This window comes from Procambarus clarkii, chromosome 40 (genome assembly GCF_040958095.1).
Source record: "Procambarus clarkii isolate CNS0578487 chromosome 40, FALCON_Pclarkii_2.0, whole genome shotgun sequence".
In the NCBI taxonomy this organism is placed as follows: Eukaryota; Metazoa; Arthropoda; class Malacostraca; order Decapoda; family Cambaridae; genus Procambarus; species Procambarus clarkii.
The window spans coordinates 35,694,111-35,716,686 of NC_091189.1; the positions used below are offsets into that span (position 1 = coordinate 35,694,111).

The 22,576-nt window shown below is 44.4% G+C and overlaps 1 protein-coding gene across 1 annotated transcript in view; it reads right to left on the reverse strand.

Moving 5' to 3' along the window:
• Window positions 1-22,576, reverse strand: part of LOC123757792 (metabotropic glutamate receptor 6-like) — a 636,685-nt gene that overhangs the window by 58,460 nt on the left and 555,649 nt on the right. Inside the window, exon 12 of the mRNA XM_069338962.1 lies at window positions 10,124-10,327. Coding sequence (XP_069195063.1) covers window positions 10,124-10,327 — 204 coding nt within the window. The remainder of the gene's footprint in view (window positions 1-10,123; window positions 10,328-22,576) is intronic.

Here is a 22,576-nt window from a genome sequence, read left to right on the forward strand (position 1 = left end):
TGTGTCAGTGGTGATGACTTTTTTGTTGTCTTCTAGCTTATGGATATCGTCCAGAAGCATTTCGATTTCCAGGCGTTTTTTATGCATCTTTGGTTTAGATAAGAATTGACAATTTAGACCAAGATTTAAGAGGTCTCGTTGGTCCTGGGTAAGATCATAAGAAGTCAGGTTAAAGTAGCCATCTTTAGGACGAGGGATTTTTAGCTGTCCACCGTTTAGGGATGTTAACTTACGGAGTGTCTTTGTTTCTACAAGAGTTTTATGTTGTTGTTTCAGGTTAAATAGTTCACTGTTGATGGTTTGCTTGAGTTGGATAGGGATGTCGTACTGGGTCCATTTGTTTAACAGATGCTCCGCCTGCTCTATAAAGGTTTGGAGGGCTTCCTTCTTCTTGTTTAGTTGATGCCGAATGAGCTCTTGCCTATACCTATAGGTAAACTCTGTATTGCGGACTGCTGGGTCATGTGGGTTTATATTGGTGTATACTGGCAGCAGGTTTTCTTTCAAACATGTTTCATTGAATATGACCGCATATTCTGTATTTATTATTTTCTGGTTTAGGGCTTCTATCCCTCTAACTATTTTCTTACCATCAGGGCTTATTTGAAATAGGAGTTCTCCAAAACTCATTTTCGTACTTTTAAGGTGAAGAAAAGAAGTGATTTACTATAGAGTGTATTACACTTATTTGTATAATTTGCACGACGTTTCGAACCTCCATGGTTCATGTACAAAGCATGTACAAAGGAAGCCCCTTTCATCAGTCCACAAGGAGACATTTATTTACAAATAGACGGAGTAGCAATGGGCTCCCCCTTAGGAGTTTTATTTGCTAATTTTTATATGGGAACCATCGAAGATAGGGTCTTCAGTAGCAGACAAAAACCAACTGTATACTGCCGTTATGTAGATGACATATTCGTAATAGTAAAAGACTCAGATGAACTAATTGACCTAAAAAGACACATAGAGAGAGAGTCAGTACTCCGATTTACACATGAAAATAGTGAAAATAACAGTCTGCCATTCTTGGATGTACTAATAACAAAAACAGGAACCTCTTTAAGCACCAACGTATATACCAAGCCCACCAACATAGGATTATGCCTGAACGGTAGAAGTGAGTGCCCCCAAAGATACAAAGCCAGTGTTCTCAATGCTTATATTCGTCGAGCGCTTACCCACTGCTCTGAATGGAGCAACGTGAGTAGAGAGTTTGAAAGAGTAACTCAGGTATTGGTGAACAACGGATATAGCAACGCGGAAATAAACGCTGCTATAAGAAGACACTTGGACCGTTGGTATAATTCAGAACCCAGAACAGAAACCACAACACCCCCAATAAAATTATATTACAAATCAACCATGCACAGGGAACATATAAAAGAGGAAAGAATAATGAAAGAAATAATCCGTAAAGGAGTAAAAAGCACTACTCCTAACCAAAACATAAACCTGATAATATTCTACAAAACCAAGAAGACTTCCGAACTCCTTATCAAAAACAGCCCGAAGCCGACGGAGAACCCTCTACAGCAGTCAAGCGTTGTATACATGTACACTTGCCCCCACGAAGGATGTAACCTTCAATGTAAGTACATAGGTATGACGTCGACCAAGCTGACGAGGCGTTTGACATGCCATCTTCAATCTGGTGCCCCTAGGAATCACATGAGACAAGCCCATGACATTACTCTAACAAGAGAAATGTTGAACAAGAATACTTGCATAATAGACAAAACCCAAGATTCAAGAAGATTACAAATTCTTGAGGCAATTCACATAAGAATAGAGCGACCTACCATGAACACCCAAATCACGGAACTATTTACTCTACCCACCATGAGAGTAAGGACAAGACAAGAACATATCGATGCCAACACAGAAGACAATGTCCAACATAACAGGCCAATTACACTGGATTAATCTTTGTGTTTGGATAGGAGATGCCTCGTATGGGCCAATAAGCCTTCTGCAGCCCCTATGTTTATCCCTTATGTATCCCCCCATGTTTTCACCTTCATTATATTATCACCTGACCTAATGCGGGTATAAAATCAACTAGTATTGTAAGATCTGTTCACTTGAGAATGAACCATGGAGGTTCGAAACGTCGTGCAAATTATACAAATAAGTGTAATACACTCTATAGTAAATCACTTCTTTTCTTCACCTTAAAAGTACGAAAATGAGTTTTGGAGAACTCCTATTTCAAATAAGCCCTGATGCTAAGAAAATAGAGGGATAGAAGCCCTAAACCAGAAAATAATAAATACAGAATATGCGGTCATATTCAATGAAATATATATATATATATATATATATATATATATATATATATATATATGTCGTACCTAGTAGCCAGAACTCACTTCTCAGCCTACTATTCAAGGCCCGATTTGCCTAATAAGCCAAGTTTTCATGAATTAATATATTTACTATAATTTTTTTCTTATGAAATGATAAAGCTACCCTTTTCACTATGTATGAGGTTAATTTTTTTTTATTGGAGTTAAAATTAACGTAGATATATGACCGAACCTAACCAACCCTACCTAACCTAACCTATATATATAGGTAAGGTTAGGTTAGGTAGCCAAAAAAAGCTAGGTTAGGTTAGGTAGGTTAGGTAGACGAAAAAACATTAATTCATGAAAACTTGGCTTATTAGGCAAATCGGGCCTTGCATAGTAGGCTGAGAAGTGAGTTCTGGCTACTAGGTACGACATATATATATATATATATATATATATATATATATATATATATATATATATATATATATATATATATATATATATATATATATATTATTAAATATGACCGAAAAACTAAGATTAATAATTCTAACACGAATTTTCTCAATCTTTCGTACATTTCTTTTCACTGTTGGAGGTAATTCAAAAATCAATTCTCCAAAATTCATTTTTATTTCTAGTCTGACGCGACACTTGAGCGCATTTCGTAAAACTTATTACATTTTCAAAGACTTTGCAAATACACAACTGAATAGAACTTACATATCTCCGATTTATTTATATCTACATTTGAGTGAGGTGGATGGGGTGAGGTGGTATTTCATAGGGTATTAATTTCATCAACACAAGACAGAACACGAAACAATGGGTATTGAAATAAATATATATATATATACATATATATATATTAGTATATTTTGGTAGCAGTCTTTCCTGTAGACATATATTATTAAATATGACCGAAAAAGTAAGATTAATAATTCTAACACGAATTTTCTCAATCTTTCGTACATTTCGTTTCACTGTTGGAGGTAAATCAAAAATCAATTCTCCAAAATTCATTTTTATTTCTAGTCTGACGCGACACGAGCGCGTTTCGTAAAACTTATTACATTTTCAAAGACTTTAGTTCACAAATACACAACTGAATAGAACTGAACTGAATAGAACTAACACGAATTGAGAAAATTCGTGTTAGAATTATTAATCTTACTTTTTCGGTCATATTTAATAATAATAATATATATATAATATGTGTGTGTGTGTATATCACGAAAATAAACACGTGATTAAGAATGTGACAATGTCAGACCACGGAGGAAAAATGAAACAGGAATTTCCTTAAGTACTTTCGTATATTAAATACATCTTCAGAAGGTCACCTTCTGAAGATGTATTTAATATACGAAAGTACTTAAGGAAATTCCTGTTTCATTTTTCCTCCGTGGTCTGACATTGTCACATTCTTAATCACGTGTTTATTTTCGTGATATACACACACACACACACACATATATATATATATATATATATATATATATATATATATATATATATATATATATATATATATATATATATATATATATATATATATATATATATATATATAATATGCATGCGAACAAGCAGAATGTTTCCTAAGCCAATATGCAACTGAAAACTCCACACCTCAGAAGGAATTGAACCCAGACAGCCAAAAGCACTAAGCATCTCGGCGTACCTGGTACCTTAACCACTAGACCACACTGACTGCACAAAAATGTTGGTAGTCGTGAGACTATTTATCCAACATCCGACATCTTCTATTTATCCTATATCCTATTTATTTATCGAGACTATTTATCCAACATCATCTTTTGTCTATTCTATCGAGGTGGAAAATATTGAGGGGCCTAAATTTGACACTGTGAAGAGACACTGTCCAGAGCTACCCAAAGCCTTCTAGCTTTACGGAAGTAATGAGGAAATATGATATATTTACTCACTATAATGTTGGTGCTGAATGTAGAACAAGAAAGAACATAGGAGCCGGTCGGCCGAGTGGACAGCATCAACAAGATGCTCACAAGTCACTATACAAGGCACTTTACATCTATGATGAGTCACACAGTTACTAGTCTTGCTGCACACCCACCCAACTGGGCGGCAGCTTTACAGTCATGTGCTCCACACCCACCCAACTGGGCGGCAGCTTTACAGTCATGTGCTCCACACCCACCCAACTGGGCGGCAGCTTTACAGTCATGTGCTCCACACCCACCCAACTGGGCGGTAGCTTTACAGTCATGTGCTCCACACCCACCTAACTGGGCGGCAGCTTTACAGTCATGTGCTCCACACCCACCTAACTGGGCGGCAGTTTTACAGTCATGTGCATGCATTACCTACAGTAAGCAAATTTTGGATACTTCGCTAAGATTCCTGGCAGTACATCATTATGAATGAAGTTCTTTCACATTCCTTGGACACTATTGATGGTGTTATCTCTAAATTCCGGGATTTTTTCACATTCCATTATATAATGACGCAAAGTATGCGAATAGTTCTACTGACAGAGTTTACATTTAGTCAAATCTACATCAGCAAATGTTACGAACTCCCAGAGGTACTTGTAGCCGAGCCTAAGCCTAGCAGTGGTAACATCTAGAAGTCTGCAAACATTATTGGATGACCTATAGACGTGCGGTACTTCCTGCATAACAGAATGATAGATGGAGTAACTGGTGTGAATTTCACTTTGCCTCAAGTCTCCGAAATATAGTTGATGTTTCTGGGATATTGCTGTCCTCAGGCTGCTCAAAGGCAGCACAAGTTGGTAATCAATTCCCTCTTTACCAGCAAAAGTCTTGGCCAACTCATCAGTCCTATCATGCATTCGGAGACCAATATGGGAAGGAATCCACAGGAGACAAACTCTGACTCAATCATTGATTATTTCACTATATCTGTGTCTAGCTTCAGAGATAAGCACATCACAGTTATGCCTTATGAGGGCAGTCAAGGATGACAAGGAGTCACTTACAATTAGCGTGTCAACTTTGGATTCATATACGCGCTCGAGTGCAAGGATTATGGCAAACAATTCTGTTTGAAGAGTGGAGGCCCAGTTACTGAGACGCGCTCCACACTCATGGGAGAAGGAACCATCTCTCCCTGTCACAACAACTGCACTTCCAGCTGCACCATAGGACTGATGCAAGGATCCATCAGTGTAAATAATCTGGGAAAGGGAGCGCTCTCTGACTAAAGCATCAATTTGGCTTAAGGCATTATACTTTGCTTCTTGTCGAAGCAAGGCTTGTTTTTATAATCAGCTTCTTGGGTGGGAAAGGGGAGACAGTAATTTGCAAAAAAGTTATCTCCCATGGGACAGGAAAGTGCTGTTGTTGTCTCTCATGGTAGAGGTGATGAAAGTTATACATTCTGAGCACATTGGCAGTTTTGGTAATCCATTTGGAGGGATGCTGACCTTCAAGGAAGAAGGCTTGGAGGGCTTCAGTGCTGGGGTTAGGGTGGATTAAGTGAGTAAACATATTATATTTCTTCATTACTTCCGTAAAGCTAGAAGGCTTTGGGTAGCTTTGTGTTAGTTTCGATAATTAGACGGACCGCTGTGAAGATGATCTGTTGAGTCTACGTTTGGTCCAAGTCTCTGTAAGTCCTACTAAGCCTACCGTCTTTGTTCACTCTGGTGCTCTAAGATCTTATTTCTCTCTCTTAAAGTTTGTGTAATAGAGACGAGAGAATGTAATGGATGAATCCCTGCTGACGCCGTACGGTTTACGTTATTTTTACAACTTATGGAAGTTCCTTTGTGTTTTTTAGCCATGTCTCCGCAAGGACTTGTTCTACCTTCGTGTTGTTCACATTCCCCCTCAGGCGTCTTCTCTGGAAGTTTAGAGTCTTGCTAACTGCTTCTTGGAAGGAGTCCGGTGTTGTTACAGCCCCCATTCTTAGGTGTTTCCCGTCCCGCGCGCACATAATCTTCTCGCCAATGTCAGCGTCCCAGTTGTTGATGGATGGTATTGCCTCTAAGAACTATGACTTTCAAGTCATCAATTTACTCCACTTAGTCTTGACAGCCACTCACCATCAATATCGAACCTTGGTGGAACTGTATATGCGACAGGCACCTCCTAATTTGCTAGTCATTTCTAGTGCTAACGTGAATCTATTGCCTTGTTACTAACAGCTATGCCTCTCTAGCAGACACAGACAATGGCGTCGTTACCGGTGCCGGACAAAATGTGTCTAACCAACCCACTGTCTCCTGACCCAACACGAGGGAAACCACCAATCAATACCTGTATTTCTTGGAGAAAAATGGGTCCCTTTCTAACCCGACAAAAAATGGGTCCCTTTCTAACCCGACAAAAAAGGGGTCCCTTTCTAACGCGACAAAGAGGGGGTCCCTTTCTAACGCGACAAAGAGGGGGTCCCTTTCTAACGCGACAAAAAGGGGGTCCCTTTCTAACGCGACAAAAAAGGGGTCCCTTTCTAACGCGACAAAAAAGGGGTCCCTTTCTAACGCGACAAAAAAGGGGTCCCTTTCTAACGCGACAAAAAAGGGGCCCCTTTCTAACCCCTAACTCTCTTCCAGCCTGACATACACCAGTGCCTTGCAAACTTCCACACCACTCAAGCCCGTCGCTCAACCCCAACCTTAGCTACTTTACTCCTAATGCATCCCCACACCTCACTCAGCACCTGCACAAGCTCGGGGTTTACACACACACACACACACACACACACACACACACGCACACACACACACACACACACACACACACACACACACACACACACACACACACACACCAAAACATTTTGTAATATTTTTAACACAGGTGTTTGGAACGATGGTATTCTGAACACAAGACATACACAAGGCTAGATGTATTATACATGTCTCCGCTTATACATGTCTCCACTTATACATGTCTCTACTTATACATGTCTTCTCATAATCTGCTCTACACATTGGCCACATCTGGCCTCGGTCCTCCCTGAACCACAGCTTTTCTCAACCACAAACCGAATCCAATTAGTGCCCCTCGTGTCATAATGTGTTCTCAACACTCCCTCACACAAGCTAACATATACTTCCAACACATTCTGACCTGCATGATTATTTGACCTGCCATACTTCATCTGACACGTCCAATACCCTCATGCCGTCTCAAACCACTTCCCTGTCAACTCAAATTCGTACATTCCAGGTACCCAAATACGCCTATATAGCGCTGAGAAGGGGTCAGGATAGGGATTTGGGATAGGACAGGGGAAAGGAATGGTGCCCAACCACACAAATCTAAATAGTTTTAGATATTTTAGATATCTAAAATAATATCTCAAGAAAAAGAAGAGGATAGAACAGTCAGGAAATAAGGTAAACTAAAAATGGTGGAGTGTAGAATTTGCAGACTCATAAGAGGAGGAGTGATCCCAAGGAGGTGCCACACTGTGAGCAGCGTCGTGAGCATCACCACAAGTGAAGGATCACATGTCCATTTTTGATGAGACATCACACGCTAAAGCGTTTCTAATACCACGCAGTAATGACCTCCTGAAGCATCTGATCATATTTGAAGATGACATTCTTTATTGTGTTATTGTCCATACGCAGCCTCCTCTTCATCCCCCCCCCCTCCCTTTCCCATAACTTTGTCAGGATATTCTACTGTGTTTCACATACTGTGTACCTATTATAATGAAGATCATAGTCATAAGGGATTTGAACTTATTATATATTGAATTAGAAAATAATTACCAATGAAATGAGGAGACATGAGGCACGAAACTAGTTGAGATCATTGTGTTTTCACAGATATTGTTTATTAGAAGATAAACAAAAGTATGGTCTCTCATCCAGCATGAAGCAGACACACACACTGCCATAAGTCACTTGATGTCTTCGACAGCTTTACCGTGTTCTCAAATGTTAGGACAGTTGCTGGTTGAAGTTGAAGAGAAGGAAAACGAGCTGCTACTTGATAAAAAAGTGTAAATGAGCGAAAATTACTGAGCGGGAAGAGGAGAGAGACAGAGGGGATGGAGAGGGAGAGTAATGGGAAAGGAGAGGGAAGGAGAGAGAGAGAGAGAGAGAGAGAGAGAGAGAGAGAGAGAGAGAGAGAGAGAGAGAGAGAGTGTTGATTGATTAATGAAGATTAAGCCCTCGCAAGAGGTGGCACGGGCATGAATACCCCGAAGGTGGGAGATGATAGGGGTGAATGTGATCTTTGGCAGTGTAACATCTTGAAGCGTCTGCTCAGGGAGAGGAGGCTGGGTGTGAGAGGGAAGGGAAGGGTGGCAAAGAAGAGAAGAGTGGAGATGGATAAAGGGGAGGGAGAGGAAGAAAGATAATGGAAGGAGAAGGGTGAGGGCGAAGGAGGAAGTGGGAGAAGGAGCTGGAGAGCGATGTTGAGGTATGTGGGAAGTGAGAAGGTTGAACTACGAATGGTGGAGAGTGAGAGTGGGGAGAGAACGGTGGGGGAGGGTGAGAGGATGGAGGAGGGAAAGAGGATGTAAGGATTCAGGAGGGGGAGGGGGTAAAACCCACTTTTTTCAAGAGATAAACCGCATTTCCTGATTGCAGTAACTTTCTTAAGAAAACGTTATGCATTATTTGTGTGTGTGTCGAGGCGTGCGTGTGTTTGCGTGCACGCCCTCTTGCCTAACAGATCTTGCAGGACTGGCCGTCAGCTCCTGGGTTCCGCCGGTCTAACTGGCGGTTGTCGAATGCAATCCGTCTCGACCCCCTATGTCATAAGTAGTATCAGTACTAGGGATGGCGGTGGCTTCCACCATTGGTACATTAAATAGTGTTACTTGTATACTGGCCTTACACTGAATTAAGGGTTTCCTCACATTCCGGGGACTCGTCTGCGGGTCTAGCATCCTAAGTACCTACGGGCTCACCATAGCCCGTGCTACTTGGAACTTTTTGTTCCAGGTAGCGAATCTTAAACAACAACAACAACTTGCATCCTTGCCTGTCCTCTCGTAAGGTCGCTGCTTAACTTCAACTATTTCATGGGTACCGTAGAGTACTTTGTAGGTCATAATCATGTTCGTATGTATCCCGTTTGTGTTCTTAGCCTCGGCTCTTGTCAATACTCATAACTCACTTCCATCAAATCTGGGATTGGTTTTGTAGCATATCTCTGTAATTTCATAATCTTAGCTTGATGCTCTATGTAAAGGTTGCACACTGGCACTGTAGTCAGATGTATGCTCTATATAGAGTTGTGAATGTTTCCACAGTTCCTGAAGGCTGTCTTGACTTCACCACTGTAGCGGATGCTGCTGATGTGATCTTGATGTCTCCGGAGAGCAGCTCCGTGTTTTGAAGCGAAGTGGTCTTCGTTGTTGGTTCACACACCTGAATATGCAGGGTATGATCCTCGAACGAGGAGAGAGAGAGACGGTTGGGCAACTTTGATTTCACCTGAGGCTTCTGATCACCCTAGCAGTAAATAGTTCCCCGGGGAGTGAGACAACTGTTGAGGGTTGCATCCTGCGGAAGGTTATCAATGTATATTGTCAGTAAGCCACATATCCTTCCTGAACATATATTTTGTACTTGCAAATGTAAATCAGGACCAATAGAAAACGGCTCGGTGTATATTTACACTGTGTGTATACACTCTAAATATATGCACTCAGAGAATATACACTCAGAAGCGAAATGGGACTCTGAATGTACATATACTTTCAGTGAATTTTGTTTCTTCCTCCTCTTATTGTTTTATTATTCTACTCACCATCATTCTCGTGTGATTTCTTGCTCTCCGTCTGTCTATTGTCCCTCCCTCTTTCCTCGTCTTCATCCCTCCCTTCCTGCCTCCCTCCCTCCCTCTCACCTTCAAGACGAAGATGAAGGTGATGGCGTAGCAGAGGAAGACGCCTGAAAGGAGGACGTACGAGAGCTCCCGGCCCGAAGCTCGAACCACGGGAGTGTCGTTGTGGCGGACGAAGACCCACACCACTACGCCAGTCATCACCACGCCCAGGGAGGAGAAAAGCATCGCCCCGATGGCCCACCACGAGTCCGGCCGGATGTACGCCTGTTGGTGGGGGGAGTGGGTTAGTATGGGGGGGAGGCGTTAGTTAATGGTGGTGGTATATGGGGGAGGGGGTTAGTTGATGGGGGAGGGGGTCAGTAGATTGTTAGAGAGGTTTAGTACACTGAAATTTTGGCTAGAAGGTGATCGGGGGGGGGGGGCGTTTGGTGTGTGGGGTTAAGAAGTAGTTAAAGTGGATTAAGGGGTTTTGTAGAGTTTCGGAGATGATGAGAGGAGGGGGTGGAGTGGAGGGAGGGGTTGTGGGTGTGGTGGAAAAGTTGGGTGTGTGGATGATGAGTGTGTTGGTTGTCATGAACCTGAGTGTAGCCTCATGATGTAGGTCCCTACCCGTGTGACAGGTATTCCCATCCTGACCAGATATAAGAGTCAGGGGGAAGGAATTAAACCAAGCACACCTCATTAAACGTGACTGAGGAGAAGGTAAGCAGCGGGTGAGCGTCTTTAAGGAAACATGGTGAGATGTTGACAGTCTTTGTGACGTGGGCAGAGGTCTTAAGACTTGAGTCACTTGAGTTGTGAGGGTCGGAAGAGAGAGACACGTCGGCGTCCCAGAAGGAGGAGGGAGGAGGAGGGAAGAAGGAGGATATTTGGGGCTTATGGAGAGGAATTTGTGAGGAGCTACGTACTCACCTAGTTGAGCTTGCGGGGGTTGAGCTTTGGCTCGTTGGCTCCTTACGTGAGTAACGTGTGAGGAAGCTGTGGAGGACGATCAGTGACGTCTCTGTTAAATAGTGGCAACGACTTAGGGACGACCTGAAGTCAGTTAGGTGGTGGTGCCCTGAGGACCCGCAGTGTGTGAAACCTTCAAGAGGATCATTTGGGCAGGTGTTCCTGATTGGCACCTGTTCCCTGATCCCTCACACGCAAGTCGGGACTGGAAGGAGCTGACTAGAGGCAGTCAAAGAGAAATTTGTGGCGACCTGTCAGGGCGCCATATTTCGACGTCGTGGACACGCGTCGTCACCTCATCCTTTTGCGGTAAGAAGCTTATATACTGTCGTGTCTTGCTTGTTGCGGCAAGATCGTGTGTCCAGCGATCTTGTTTAATGTTTATGATTGTGGATTAGAAAGTTTGTGGGGATAATGAAGTGATACAATGAGTATAAGGGGAATTGGCATAATGAAGGTGGGAGTGACAAATGCTCACGCGGCCGGTGTCAGTGGACGACTGAGGGAGAGGGAGTTCCCCTGGCGGAAGGAGATTTTCACTATGGACTCGCCCAAGCAGGGGAGGACCCGTGTAGAACAGACAGGCGAGCCGAATAGGACAATGAAAGGTGAAATTTGTTTTGTAAATATTAGTTATGTTTTGATGGAAGAATGTTGTTATTTTGATTATGGAATTACAGGTTCATGTATGGAGGCAACCCATCCTCCGAATTGACAGTACGTTTTAATACTAAGTGTAATAAGTACATTTCCTGACTATCATACATAGTACATAATTGCACTTATGGGACTGTTACATTTACCTCCCCATTTAATTCTCGTTTTCTGTTAAGACATTCAGAATTTTAGGATGAAGTTTTAAAACTTAGATTCCTATACCCACGTTTTAAATACGAGGAATTTTTTTCAGTTTTATTAAACAATAGAGATTTTATACAAAATTTGAAAATATCCTGAGTTACTTTACAATTTATTGAAATATTGTAGTTTTGTTTTATTTGTTTTATAAAACTGTAATATCAATATAACTATAGGTTAAGTAGTAATTGTAATTAAAAAGCAATAAAATGCTTATCTTCAAAAACTAAGACGGTTAGGTGAGGTCGTGGTTTTCTATTCAGCTTTTCAGGTAAACTCAAATATTCACAATATATTTCACAGTACGATTTAATACTAAGTGTAAATAAGTACAATTCTTGACATCCATACATAGTACATAATTGCACTTTGGGGGGGCTGTTACATTTACCTCCCCATTTTTGGAGGACGGGCTGATGGAGGAGGTTCATGTGTGGTGGACATTCGTGTATGCAGGACGTTCATGTATAAAGGACATTCGTGTATGCAGGACGTTCATGTATAAAGGACGTTCTTGTGTGGAGAACATTCATGTTTGGCGGAGGTTCATGTATGAGGAACGTCGTGTATCCAGAGTTGATATAGCAATGATATAGAAACTGCAAGAGGATCTACTTAATTTGAGAACTCACTGATGGATGGTTCCAACAGTGATTTCCAGGAAGATCAATCACCATAAAGGTGACTTGTTGTGTAAGGAGAGTGGCTGATCGTCTGGACGTGATACAGTGTGTTGTGGGGACATCATTATATGTCTGAGAGGTGGATGGAGTCATGTAGTAGTCCTTGACACAAAGCAGGGTGAGTGTGTTGGTATTTTTTATTGTGTCGAATTTCATGTAGAAAGCCTGGCCTAGACGGGGAGGTGACTGATGCACGAGGTGTTGCTGGAGAGGCTCAAGCAGCAGCCTACCACAGACAAGGTGTTGGGACACTGACATTATACAAGCGTGATGCTAGTTTGTAGCACCATGACCTGATGACATCACGCTATAATTTGTATTCTTTATTTGTCTGTAATAAATGTTTGTCAGACAACCGTGTTTGCTCTCGTCCTGGTGAGTGTGTCTACGAGAAAAGAGAGAAATAACAGCAGGCCGAACGACAATGTACAAAAAACAAAAAGGGGGATTAGGAGGAGGTCACCCGAAGATAAGGAGAGAGAGTAAGTCACAGCAGCTCAGTAAGGGGGAGTACTTGAGACGATAGGCCAGTTAGGGGCCGAATCCCCATTAGTATGATGTGAGGCCCCTTCTCCATATTGCCGAGTGACTCTCCAGTGTGTGCTCCGCTGGTGCTAGTGGTAGAGGTGGTGGAAAGTGGTGGTAGTAGTAGTAGTAGTAGTTTGATTTTTACTTTATCAGCGGCTTCCTGACGAGGTGAAAGCCCAGGATGAAATAGTGTGACACCTGAGAGAGTGTTAGAGGACCCCTGATAACGTGTTGTGTGTGTGTAGATGATGAATGTGTGTGTACTCACCTAGCTCAACTCACTTAGTTGTGCTTGCGGGGGGGGGGGGGGGGGGGTTGAACTTTGGCTCTTTGGTCCCGCCTCTCCACTGTCAATCAACTGGTGTACAGGTTCCTGAGCCTACTGGGCTCTATCATATCTACATTTGAAACTCTGTATGGAGTCAGCCTCCACCACATCACTTCCTAATGCGTTCCATCTGTTAACTACTGACACTGAAAAAGTTCTTTCTAACTTTCCTGTTGTTTATTTGGGTACTCAGTTCCATCTGTGTCCCCTTCTTCGCGTACCACCAGAGTTAAACAGTTTATCCTTACATATCCTGCCAATTCCCCTGAGGATTTTGTAGGTCGTGATCATGTCTGCCCTTACTCTTCTGTCTTCCAGGGTCGTGAGGTGCATTTCCCGCAGCCTTTCTTCGTAACTCATGCCTCTTAGTTCTGGGATTAGTCTAGTGGCATACCTCTGAACTTTTTCCAGCTTCGTCTTGTGCTTGACAAGGTACGGGCTCCATGCTGGGGCCGCATACTCCAGGATTGGTCTCACATATATGGTGTAAAAGATTCTAAATGATTTCTTACAAAGGTTCCTGAAGGCTGTTCTGATGTAAGCCAGCCTCGCGTATTCCACAGACGTTATTCTTTTTATGTAGGTTTCAGGAAACAGGTGTGATATCAACTCCTAGATCTTTCTCTCTGTCCGTTTCATGAAGTACTTCATCACCTATTCTGTATCCTGTGTCTGGCCTCCTGTTTTCATCGCCCAGTTTCATTACTTTGCATTTACTCAGGTTGAATTTTAGTAGCCATTTGTTGGACCATTCACTCAGTATGTCCAGGTCATCTTGTAGCCTCCTAATGTTATCCTCTGTTTTAATCCTCATAATTTTTGTATCAGCAAACAGTGAGAGGAACGATTCTATACCCTCTGGGAGATTATTTACATATATCAGAAACAGTATGGGTCCAAGACTGAACCCTGCGGGACTCCACTTGTGACGTCTCGCCAATCTGGAAGCTCACCCTTCTCAGTGACTCGGTGTCTTCTGTTGCTTAGGTACTACTTTATCCAATGGGGTACCTTCCCTTTCACTCCTGCCTGCATCTACAGCTTTTTCACTAGCCTCTTGTGTGGTACTATGTCAAAGGCTTTCTGGCAATCCAAAAATACGCAGTCTGCCCACCCCTCTTTTTCTTGCCTGATTTTTGTTGCCTGCTCGTAGAATTCAATTAACCCTGTGAGGCAGGACTTGCCATCCCTGAACCCCATGTTGATGCTGTGTTACAAAGTTCTTCCGCTCCAGATGTTCCACAAGCTTTTTTCTTACAATCTTCTCCATCAGCTTGCATGGTATGCAGGTTAGGGACACTGGCCTGTAGTTCAGTGCCTCCTGTCTATCCCCTTTCTTGTATATTGGGACTACATTAGCCGCTTTACAAATTCTTGACAGTTCCCCTGTTGCCAGTGATGTGTTATGCACTATGGAGAGTGGCAGGCATAGTGCTTCTGCTCCTTCCTTTAGTATCAAAGGGGAGATTCCATCTAGGCCTATAGCCTTTGTCACATCCAACTCAAATAAAAGCTTCCTTACTTCCCTGCTGATAATCTCAAACACATCTAGTGGTTCCTGGTTAACTTTTTCCTCTCATCTCTGAAACTTCTTCTTACTCTTAAGTGAAAACCTCCTGGAATTTCTTATTCAGTTCCTCACTCACTTCCTTGTCGTTTGTAGTGAATCCTTCTGCCCCTATCCTTAATTTCATTACCTGTTCCATCACTGTTGTTTTTCTCCTGATGTGGCTGTGCAGCAATTTAGGTTGAGACTTTGGCTTGCTTGCGATGTTATTTTGGTATTGCTTTTCTGCCTCTCTTCTCAACCTGATATATTTATTCCTGGTACTCTGGTATCTTTCTCTGCTCTTAACTGTCCTGTTATTTCTATAGTTTCCCCATGCCCTTTTACTTTGCTGCTTAGCTAGCGTACATCTCTGATTAAACCATGGGTTTCTCATCTTCATTTCATTGATTTCCTTTTGTACTGGGACAAACTTGTTTACTGCCTCCTGACACTTCTGCGTGATGTAGTCCATCATGTCTTGGGCCGTCTTTCCCCTTAGCTCTGTTTCCCATGTTATATCTGTTAGAAATTTTCTTATTTCCTCATAGTTTCCCTTTCGGAATGCCAGCCTATTGTTTTCAGTTCCCCTCCTCGAGTTCAATAACCCTTCTTCAACCAGATACTCAAACGCCAGTACACTGCGGTCGCTCATTCCTACTGGGGCCTCAAAACCGATTTCCTCTATGTCGGAGTCGTTCAGAGTGAAGACTAGGGCGAGTCTCGCTGGTTCATCGTTTCCTCTCATCCTTGTGGGTTCCCTGACATGCTGGCTTAAAAGGTTTCTTGTCGCCACCTATTATAGTTTAGCTCTCCATGTATTCTCACCTCCATGCATCCTTCCATGATTGAAGTCCTCCATGATGAGCAGATAGGATCTATTTCTACAAGCAGCAGAGGCTGCCCTCTCAATTATAGTGCTATCTGCCATGTTGTTGTTGTCATACTCTTGCCTGGGTCTTCTGTCATTTGGTGAAAGGTTATATATGACTGCATGCTACTACTACTTCTGGTTCCCCCATTGTCATGGTGCCTGTTATGTAGTCTCTGAATCCCTCGCAGCCCGGGATAACCATCTTGAAATTCCATTCCTTTCTCATTAGTTGGGCCACTCCACCTCCTTCCCTTCCTTCCTCTCTTTCCTTATTACAGCGTAGTCCTGGAGTAACACCGCATTCGTTATGATTCATGAGAGTTTTTTGTTTCTGTGAGTCCGATTACATCTAGGATCACTTCTTGTGCTGCTAGTTCCCTTAGCTCACTTGCCTTGTGTGTAATCCCATCTACGTTCGAGTACATCACCCTGAAACACTCTTCGGTCCTTTCTCAGTTTCTATTGCTTCCCCAAAGCAGGAAAACATGGAGGGACCGGGATGGGAGGGCCTATGGAGGGGGACCTGGGAGATCTGAGGTGTGTGTGGGGGCCGGGAGGATCTAGTACGGGGAGGGTGGTGTAGGAGGGATGGCTTGGTGGGGCATAGGGGAGAAAAGAGGGCTTTGGAGGAGGGGGGGAAAGGGGGAGGCTTGGGGAGGGAAAGAGGGCTTGGGGGGGGGGGGGGTGAGGATTAGGGGGAAAGTGGGTGGCATGGGAAAGTATGGGAGGAGGGAGGGCTTGCCGGAATGTGGGGAAGTGAAGAGGAAGGAGGGCTTGGAGGGGAGGTTTGGGGGAAAGGGAGGGCTGAAGGGGATGAGGAAGAAGGGAGGGCTCAGGAGGGGAGGGAGAAAGGAGGGCATGGGGGATTAGGGAGGGCTTGGGGGGAGAAAGGAGATCCTGGGGAGGGGAGTGGGGGAAGGGTGCCCTAGGTGGGCACCTCATGGGGGACTTGCAGGGAATGGGGCAGGTAGGACATCTATTGGGTGAAGGATGGGGGTGGTGCTTCTCTCACTGTGTCTGTTGAACTGCTTGTGGAGGGTTCCCCACTCCCCTCTGGGATTGTAGTGCTCGGGGTTGTGGCTCCCTGATTTCTTTCTTTCTCCCTGCATTCCCTCCTCGCTGCTGCTGCCCTTTCACTCTCATCCCTAGTCATATCCCTCTGCAGGATTACATTTTTGAACTTCGGTACATTTGCTAGTCCGCTCTTTCTTGCTAACAAGTCCCCTTTTGTTCTCTCGCTTGTGAGTACAACCTTCATCAATTGGTCTCTGTCCTTGTTGTAATGTCCGAGCCTGATTTCTGTCCTTGTCTCTCAACTCTGTTGGACTGGTCCCTGTTTGCTCCTTAATGCCTACTATTACTACTGTTCTTTTTTGCTCTATCAGCTGGCTAGTACATCTAGCTGCTTCCTGAGAAGAAGCCACTTCCATGGCAACTTCCCTAACTACAGACCTAGCTTCAGGGATCTTTTTAAACAACTCTGCAAATGAGGGTTGTTTTGTAGAAGTCCATTCAACAGTAGCATCACCATCTCCCTGAGGGATGGTTTGTGTCTGGTATTGGGGAGGAGTCTCCTTCAGGCTTCTTATGTCCTCCTTTGCTGCCCTTAGTTCATCCTGCAGGTTGGTTACTGTCTCCCTCATTACCCTCGGTCCTTCACTGAATTCATTCAACATTTGCTCGAATATTACCCTAATCCCGGCTTCCTGTCCTTTCCCTTCCTCTGAGTTTGTTCCTGCCATGTTTGTCTCCCTGCGGTTGCTTCCCCGAGTTTGTCTTCCTGTCAGGTTTTTTCCCTATGAGAGGGAGAGAGAGGTGAGAGAGAAGGGAGAAAAGAGAGAGAGAGATAGAGAGAGAGAGAGAGAGAGAGAGAAGGGCGAGATAGGGTGTGCGTGTGCGTGTACGTGTGTGTGTGTGTGTACTGGATGGGTGGGGGCGGTGTTTTAGGTGGTGTTTGTGTGTGTTTATTGTGAGAGGGGAGGTACGGCAGGGGGGGGGGGTGGTAACCGGTGGAGGGATGGCGTGGGAGAGAGGGTGTAAGGGAGAGCGGTGGATAGATAAGGGGAGATGGATGGATAAGGGGGGTGGATGGAGGGAGGATGAGAGGAGAGCGAATGAGAGAGGAGAGGAAGGGAGATGGGGAGACATGGTGCTGAGCTAGTGGGGGGATGGGGAGGGTGTGTGGAGCTGCTCAGAGTGGGGAGGGATATGGGCGGGTGAGGGGCCCTATGGGTGGTATGCTGTGTGTGCTCACCTAGTTGTGCTTGCAGGGGTTGATCTCTGGCTCTTTGGTCCCGCCTCTCAACTGTCAATCAACAGGTGTACAGATTCCTGAGCCTACTGGGCTCTATCATATCTACATTTGAAACTATGTACGGAGTCAGCCTCCACCACATCACTGCGTAACGCATTTCACCTGTTAACTACTCTGACACTGAAAAAGTTCTTTTTAACGTTCCTGTGGCTCATTTGAGTACCGAGTCTCCACCTGTGTCCTCTTGTTCGCGTACCACCCGTGTTAAACAGTTCATCTTTATCTACTCTGTCAATTCCTCTGAGAATTTTGTACGTAGTGATCATATCTCCCTTTACTCCACTGTCTTCCAGTGTAGTGAGGTGCATTTCCCTCAGCCTTTCCTCGTAACTCATGCCTCTTAGTTCTGGGACTAGTCTAGTAGCATACCTCTGAACTTTTTCCAGCTTCGTCTTGTGCTTGACAAAGTACGGGCTCCATGCTGGAGCCGCATACTCCAGGATTGGTCTTACATATGTGGTGTACAAGATTCTGAATGTTTGATGTGAGGACTGAGAGGGTTACAGATGTTGATGAGTTAGAAGGACTTATAGAACGGTATTATGGGGCTGATGAATGGGTATGTGGGGACTCAAAGAGAACTGTGGGGGGCTGAGTGGTGGGTACTGTGAGGGGCTGAAGTGGGTACTATGTGGGGGGCTATGAGGTAGGTGGGTTTTGTGTGGGGGGGCTGAGAGGGATGTGGGTACTGTGTGGGGGCTGAGAGGGATGTGGGTACTGTGTGGGGGCTGAGAGGGAGGTGGTTACTGTGTGGGGGCTGAGAGGGAGGTGGTTACTGTGTGGGGGCTGAGAGGGAGGTGGTTACTGTGTGTGGGGGGTTGAGAGGGAGGTGGTTACTGTGTGGGGGCTGAGAGGGAGGTGGTTACTGTGTGTGGGGGGGGGGTTGAGAGGGAGGTGGGTACTGTGTGGGGGCTGAGAGGGAGGTGGTTACTGTGTGTGGGGGTTGAGAGGGAGGTGGTTACTGTGTGTGGAGGCTGAGAGGGAGGTGGGTACTGTGTGTGGGGGGTTGAGAGGGAGGTGGTTACTGTGTGTGGGGGGTTGAGAGGGAGGTGGGTACTGTGTGGGGGGCTGAGAGGGAGGTGGTTACTGTGTGGGGGGTTGAGAGGGAGGTGGTTACTGTGTGGGGGGCTGAGAGGGAGGTGGTTACTGTGTGGGGGGTTGAGAGGGAGGTGGGTACTGTGTGGGGGCTGAGAGGGAGGTGGTTACTGTGTGTGGGGGGGTTGAGAGGGAGGTGGGTACTGTGTGTGGGGGGGTTGAGAGGGAGGTGGGTACTGTGTGGGGGCTGAGAGGGAGGTGGGTACTGTGTGGGGGCTGAGAGGGAGGTGGTTACTGTGTGGAGGCTGAGAGGGAGGTGGTTACTGTGTGTGGGGGGGTTGAGAGGGAGGTGGGTACTGTGTGTGGGGGGGTTGAGAGGGAGGTGGGTACTGTGTGGGGGCTGAGAGGGAGGTGGGTACTGTGTGGAGGCTGAGAGGGAGGTGGTTACTGTGTGTGGGGGCTGAGAGGGAGGTGGTTACTGTGGGGGGGCTAGCAGAGTATTATGGAGACAAGAAGTAGGTATTATTGACACTAAGAGGAAGGTATCGTGAGGTCCAGGAAAGGTTATTGTGGGGTTACAAGACGGGGATTGTGAAGGCTGAAATATGGACATTTGGGGACTGAAAAAAATTAATTGTAGGGGCTAGTAAAAGGGTGTTGTTGGGGCGAAGAAAAGTGTCTTGTGTGGGCTTAAAGAGTAGTGTGGGGTTTAAGAGAAGAGTTCTGTGGGGCTAACAGTTGGGGGTTTTGGGACTTAGTGTACAGTGGGGGTAAAACAATGGTATTGTGGGGAGTAAAAGTGATAATATGGGGACGAAGAGAAGAGCATTGTGGGGACTGGAACAATCTATTAGTTTATATATTCGTAGTAAATTTCTGGAGTAGCGAGACGACACAGGAAGACAGCAACTGGTGCCAGGGCGGGAGCTGACCTGGCGGACGGCGGGCAACTTTCTGCTCCCGCAGGCACAAGAGGATCCGCTCAAACACTCCACAGGGAATTAAATTCCTTTGTCCCTCGGTGAGGGCGGAAGAGGTGCTCCAGGTCATTGTGGGGAGATGATGTGGTGTGTGTGGGGGGGAGAGGGAGAGAGAGAGAGAGGGAGGGAGGGAGGGAGATAGGGTGTTGAGGATGGAGAGAGAGGTGTTGTGTAGAGAGGGAGGGAAGTTGGCAGATATCGTGTGAAGTGAGAGATGATTAAAGTTGTGTAATACATTTTAACATAAATATAATATTATGTGGAAGAACTTCATTTGGGTTATGGACGAGTTTGACTCATCAAGAAGGCTCTGTGATGTTAGGTTTCATTCCATTCACTTGGATCAACAGAGATTCGAACTCTGGCTTAAGCGTAAGGGACAGTTGTTGTACCAACCACACCATGGATGCTCACAATACAACCCGTCCTCAAACCAAGACCATTCTATCCAGTGGTTGACCCCAAACGCGCATTCTTCAGTATTTTTACATGCTGTTCATTCAAAACAGAACATTCACAAATATTAACTTGTATTATTATACATTAGCATATTATGCATAATTAGGCATTGGTTACGTTAGGTGTTTAGGTTCTGTTGGCGATTATTTGTATTTGTAGTACGTGAGTGAAGCATTTATAGCGTTGTGGTTCGAACAAAAGTTGTCAGTGAAGCACTTGTTCCGGAAGTGTTCGGACGTCATCAGTTGTGAGTCGTGTGTAAACCGTTTTTCATTCATAAACAGCTGGGGTTTGGCGGGTGTATGGAATATACTTTGGCCATTGTTTAGAGGACGGGCTGTTGGTGCCCAACTGGGATCCTCTTGGTTTCGAGCTTGATTCTTGGGTCAAGAGAAATATATAGTTGCGTTCTTTATATATAACATTAAATAGGTGCCCGAGAGTTAGGTGACAGTTGTGGGTTGTATCCTGGGTAACGTCTGCCACTGAGTGAAGGAGAGGCCTTGAAATCTCTGACAAGAGTCCTGACACAGACGAAGGGAAACAATAATGCACCTACATATCTCAGGAAAATTATCTGTAGATTTTGATTTCCTACAGTCTACACTAAGGAAACTAACATAGGGATGTGCCTTAATGCTAACAGTGACTGACCGGACAGGTACAAGCAGAGTGTTGTCAACGCTTACGTCGACCGAGCTCTCACTCACAGCTCTGGATGGAAGCAAGTCGACGAAGAACTCTATAGAGTAAGGCAGGTCCTAGTCAATAATGGCTTTTCTAACAGTTATGTTGAAGACGTCAGTAAAAGAAAGGTGACACGCCATGCAACCACTGAAAAAACAACCAACACAACACCTGTGCCTTCTATTAGATTGTTTTACAAGAACTTCTTTCCCACGGCCTATAAAACGGAGGAGAGTTTTGAAAGATATTATTGATAGGAACGTTATCCCCACAGACACCAATCAGAAGATACAATTAACAATTTACTAAAAAATCAAGAAGACCGCCAACCTACTCATGAAGAACTCTCCAGACACCAAACAGAACGCCTTACGAGTCCAACGTCGTCTATGCCTTCATATGCCCACCTGGTGATTGTCAGCCCCAAAGATCTCAGTACATAGGCAAGACAACAACGTCTCTTTCTAGGTGATTAACAATGCACAAACAACAGGGCTCCATCAAGGAGCACATAATCTCCTCACACAACCAGACCATCACCAGAGAAATCTTAACAAGTAACACAGAAGTTATCGACAGGTACAACGACAACAGGAGACTCAACATCAGCGAGGCACTACACATCAAAAATTCAAAACAAACAATCAACAGCCAATTAACACACAATTACATACAATCTGCGTGGCGTAGTGGTAAGACACTCGCCTGGCATTCCGCAAGCGCTTTGTCCTGGGTTCGTATCCTGGCCGGGGAGGATTTACTGGGTGTAAATCATTAAATGTAGCCTAAGTTTAACCCAACCGTAAAATGGGTACCTGGTTGTAAAAACGATTCTTCGCGGCAGGGGATCGTATTCCAGGGACCTGCCCGAAACGCTACGCGTACTAGTGGCTGTACAAGAATGTAACAACTCTTGTATATATCAATAAATAAAAATAAATAAAAAATACAAATAAATAAAATTACATTCTACACACTTAAAGATCCCGAACCAAGACAGAAACCGTTGAAGCAAGAACACATAACACGTAGTACCGTTAATTTCCATATGTCATTCATTTACTTGTTCATCTCAATCATATCTTGTATCACCTCACCCCAAGCAAATATAAGCCTTGACATTGCATGTAAAAGTTGTCTATGAAAATTTGAGGAGAGACTTGCTAAACGCTTCTAGGCATCAGACCATAAATAGTGTGAAAATGAACTTTGGAGAGTTAATTTTTCAACTTCCCCTCGACAGTGAAGAAAAACGTAAGAAATATTGAGA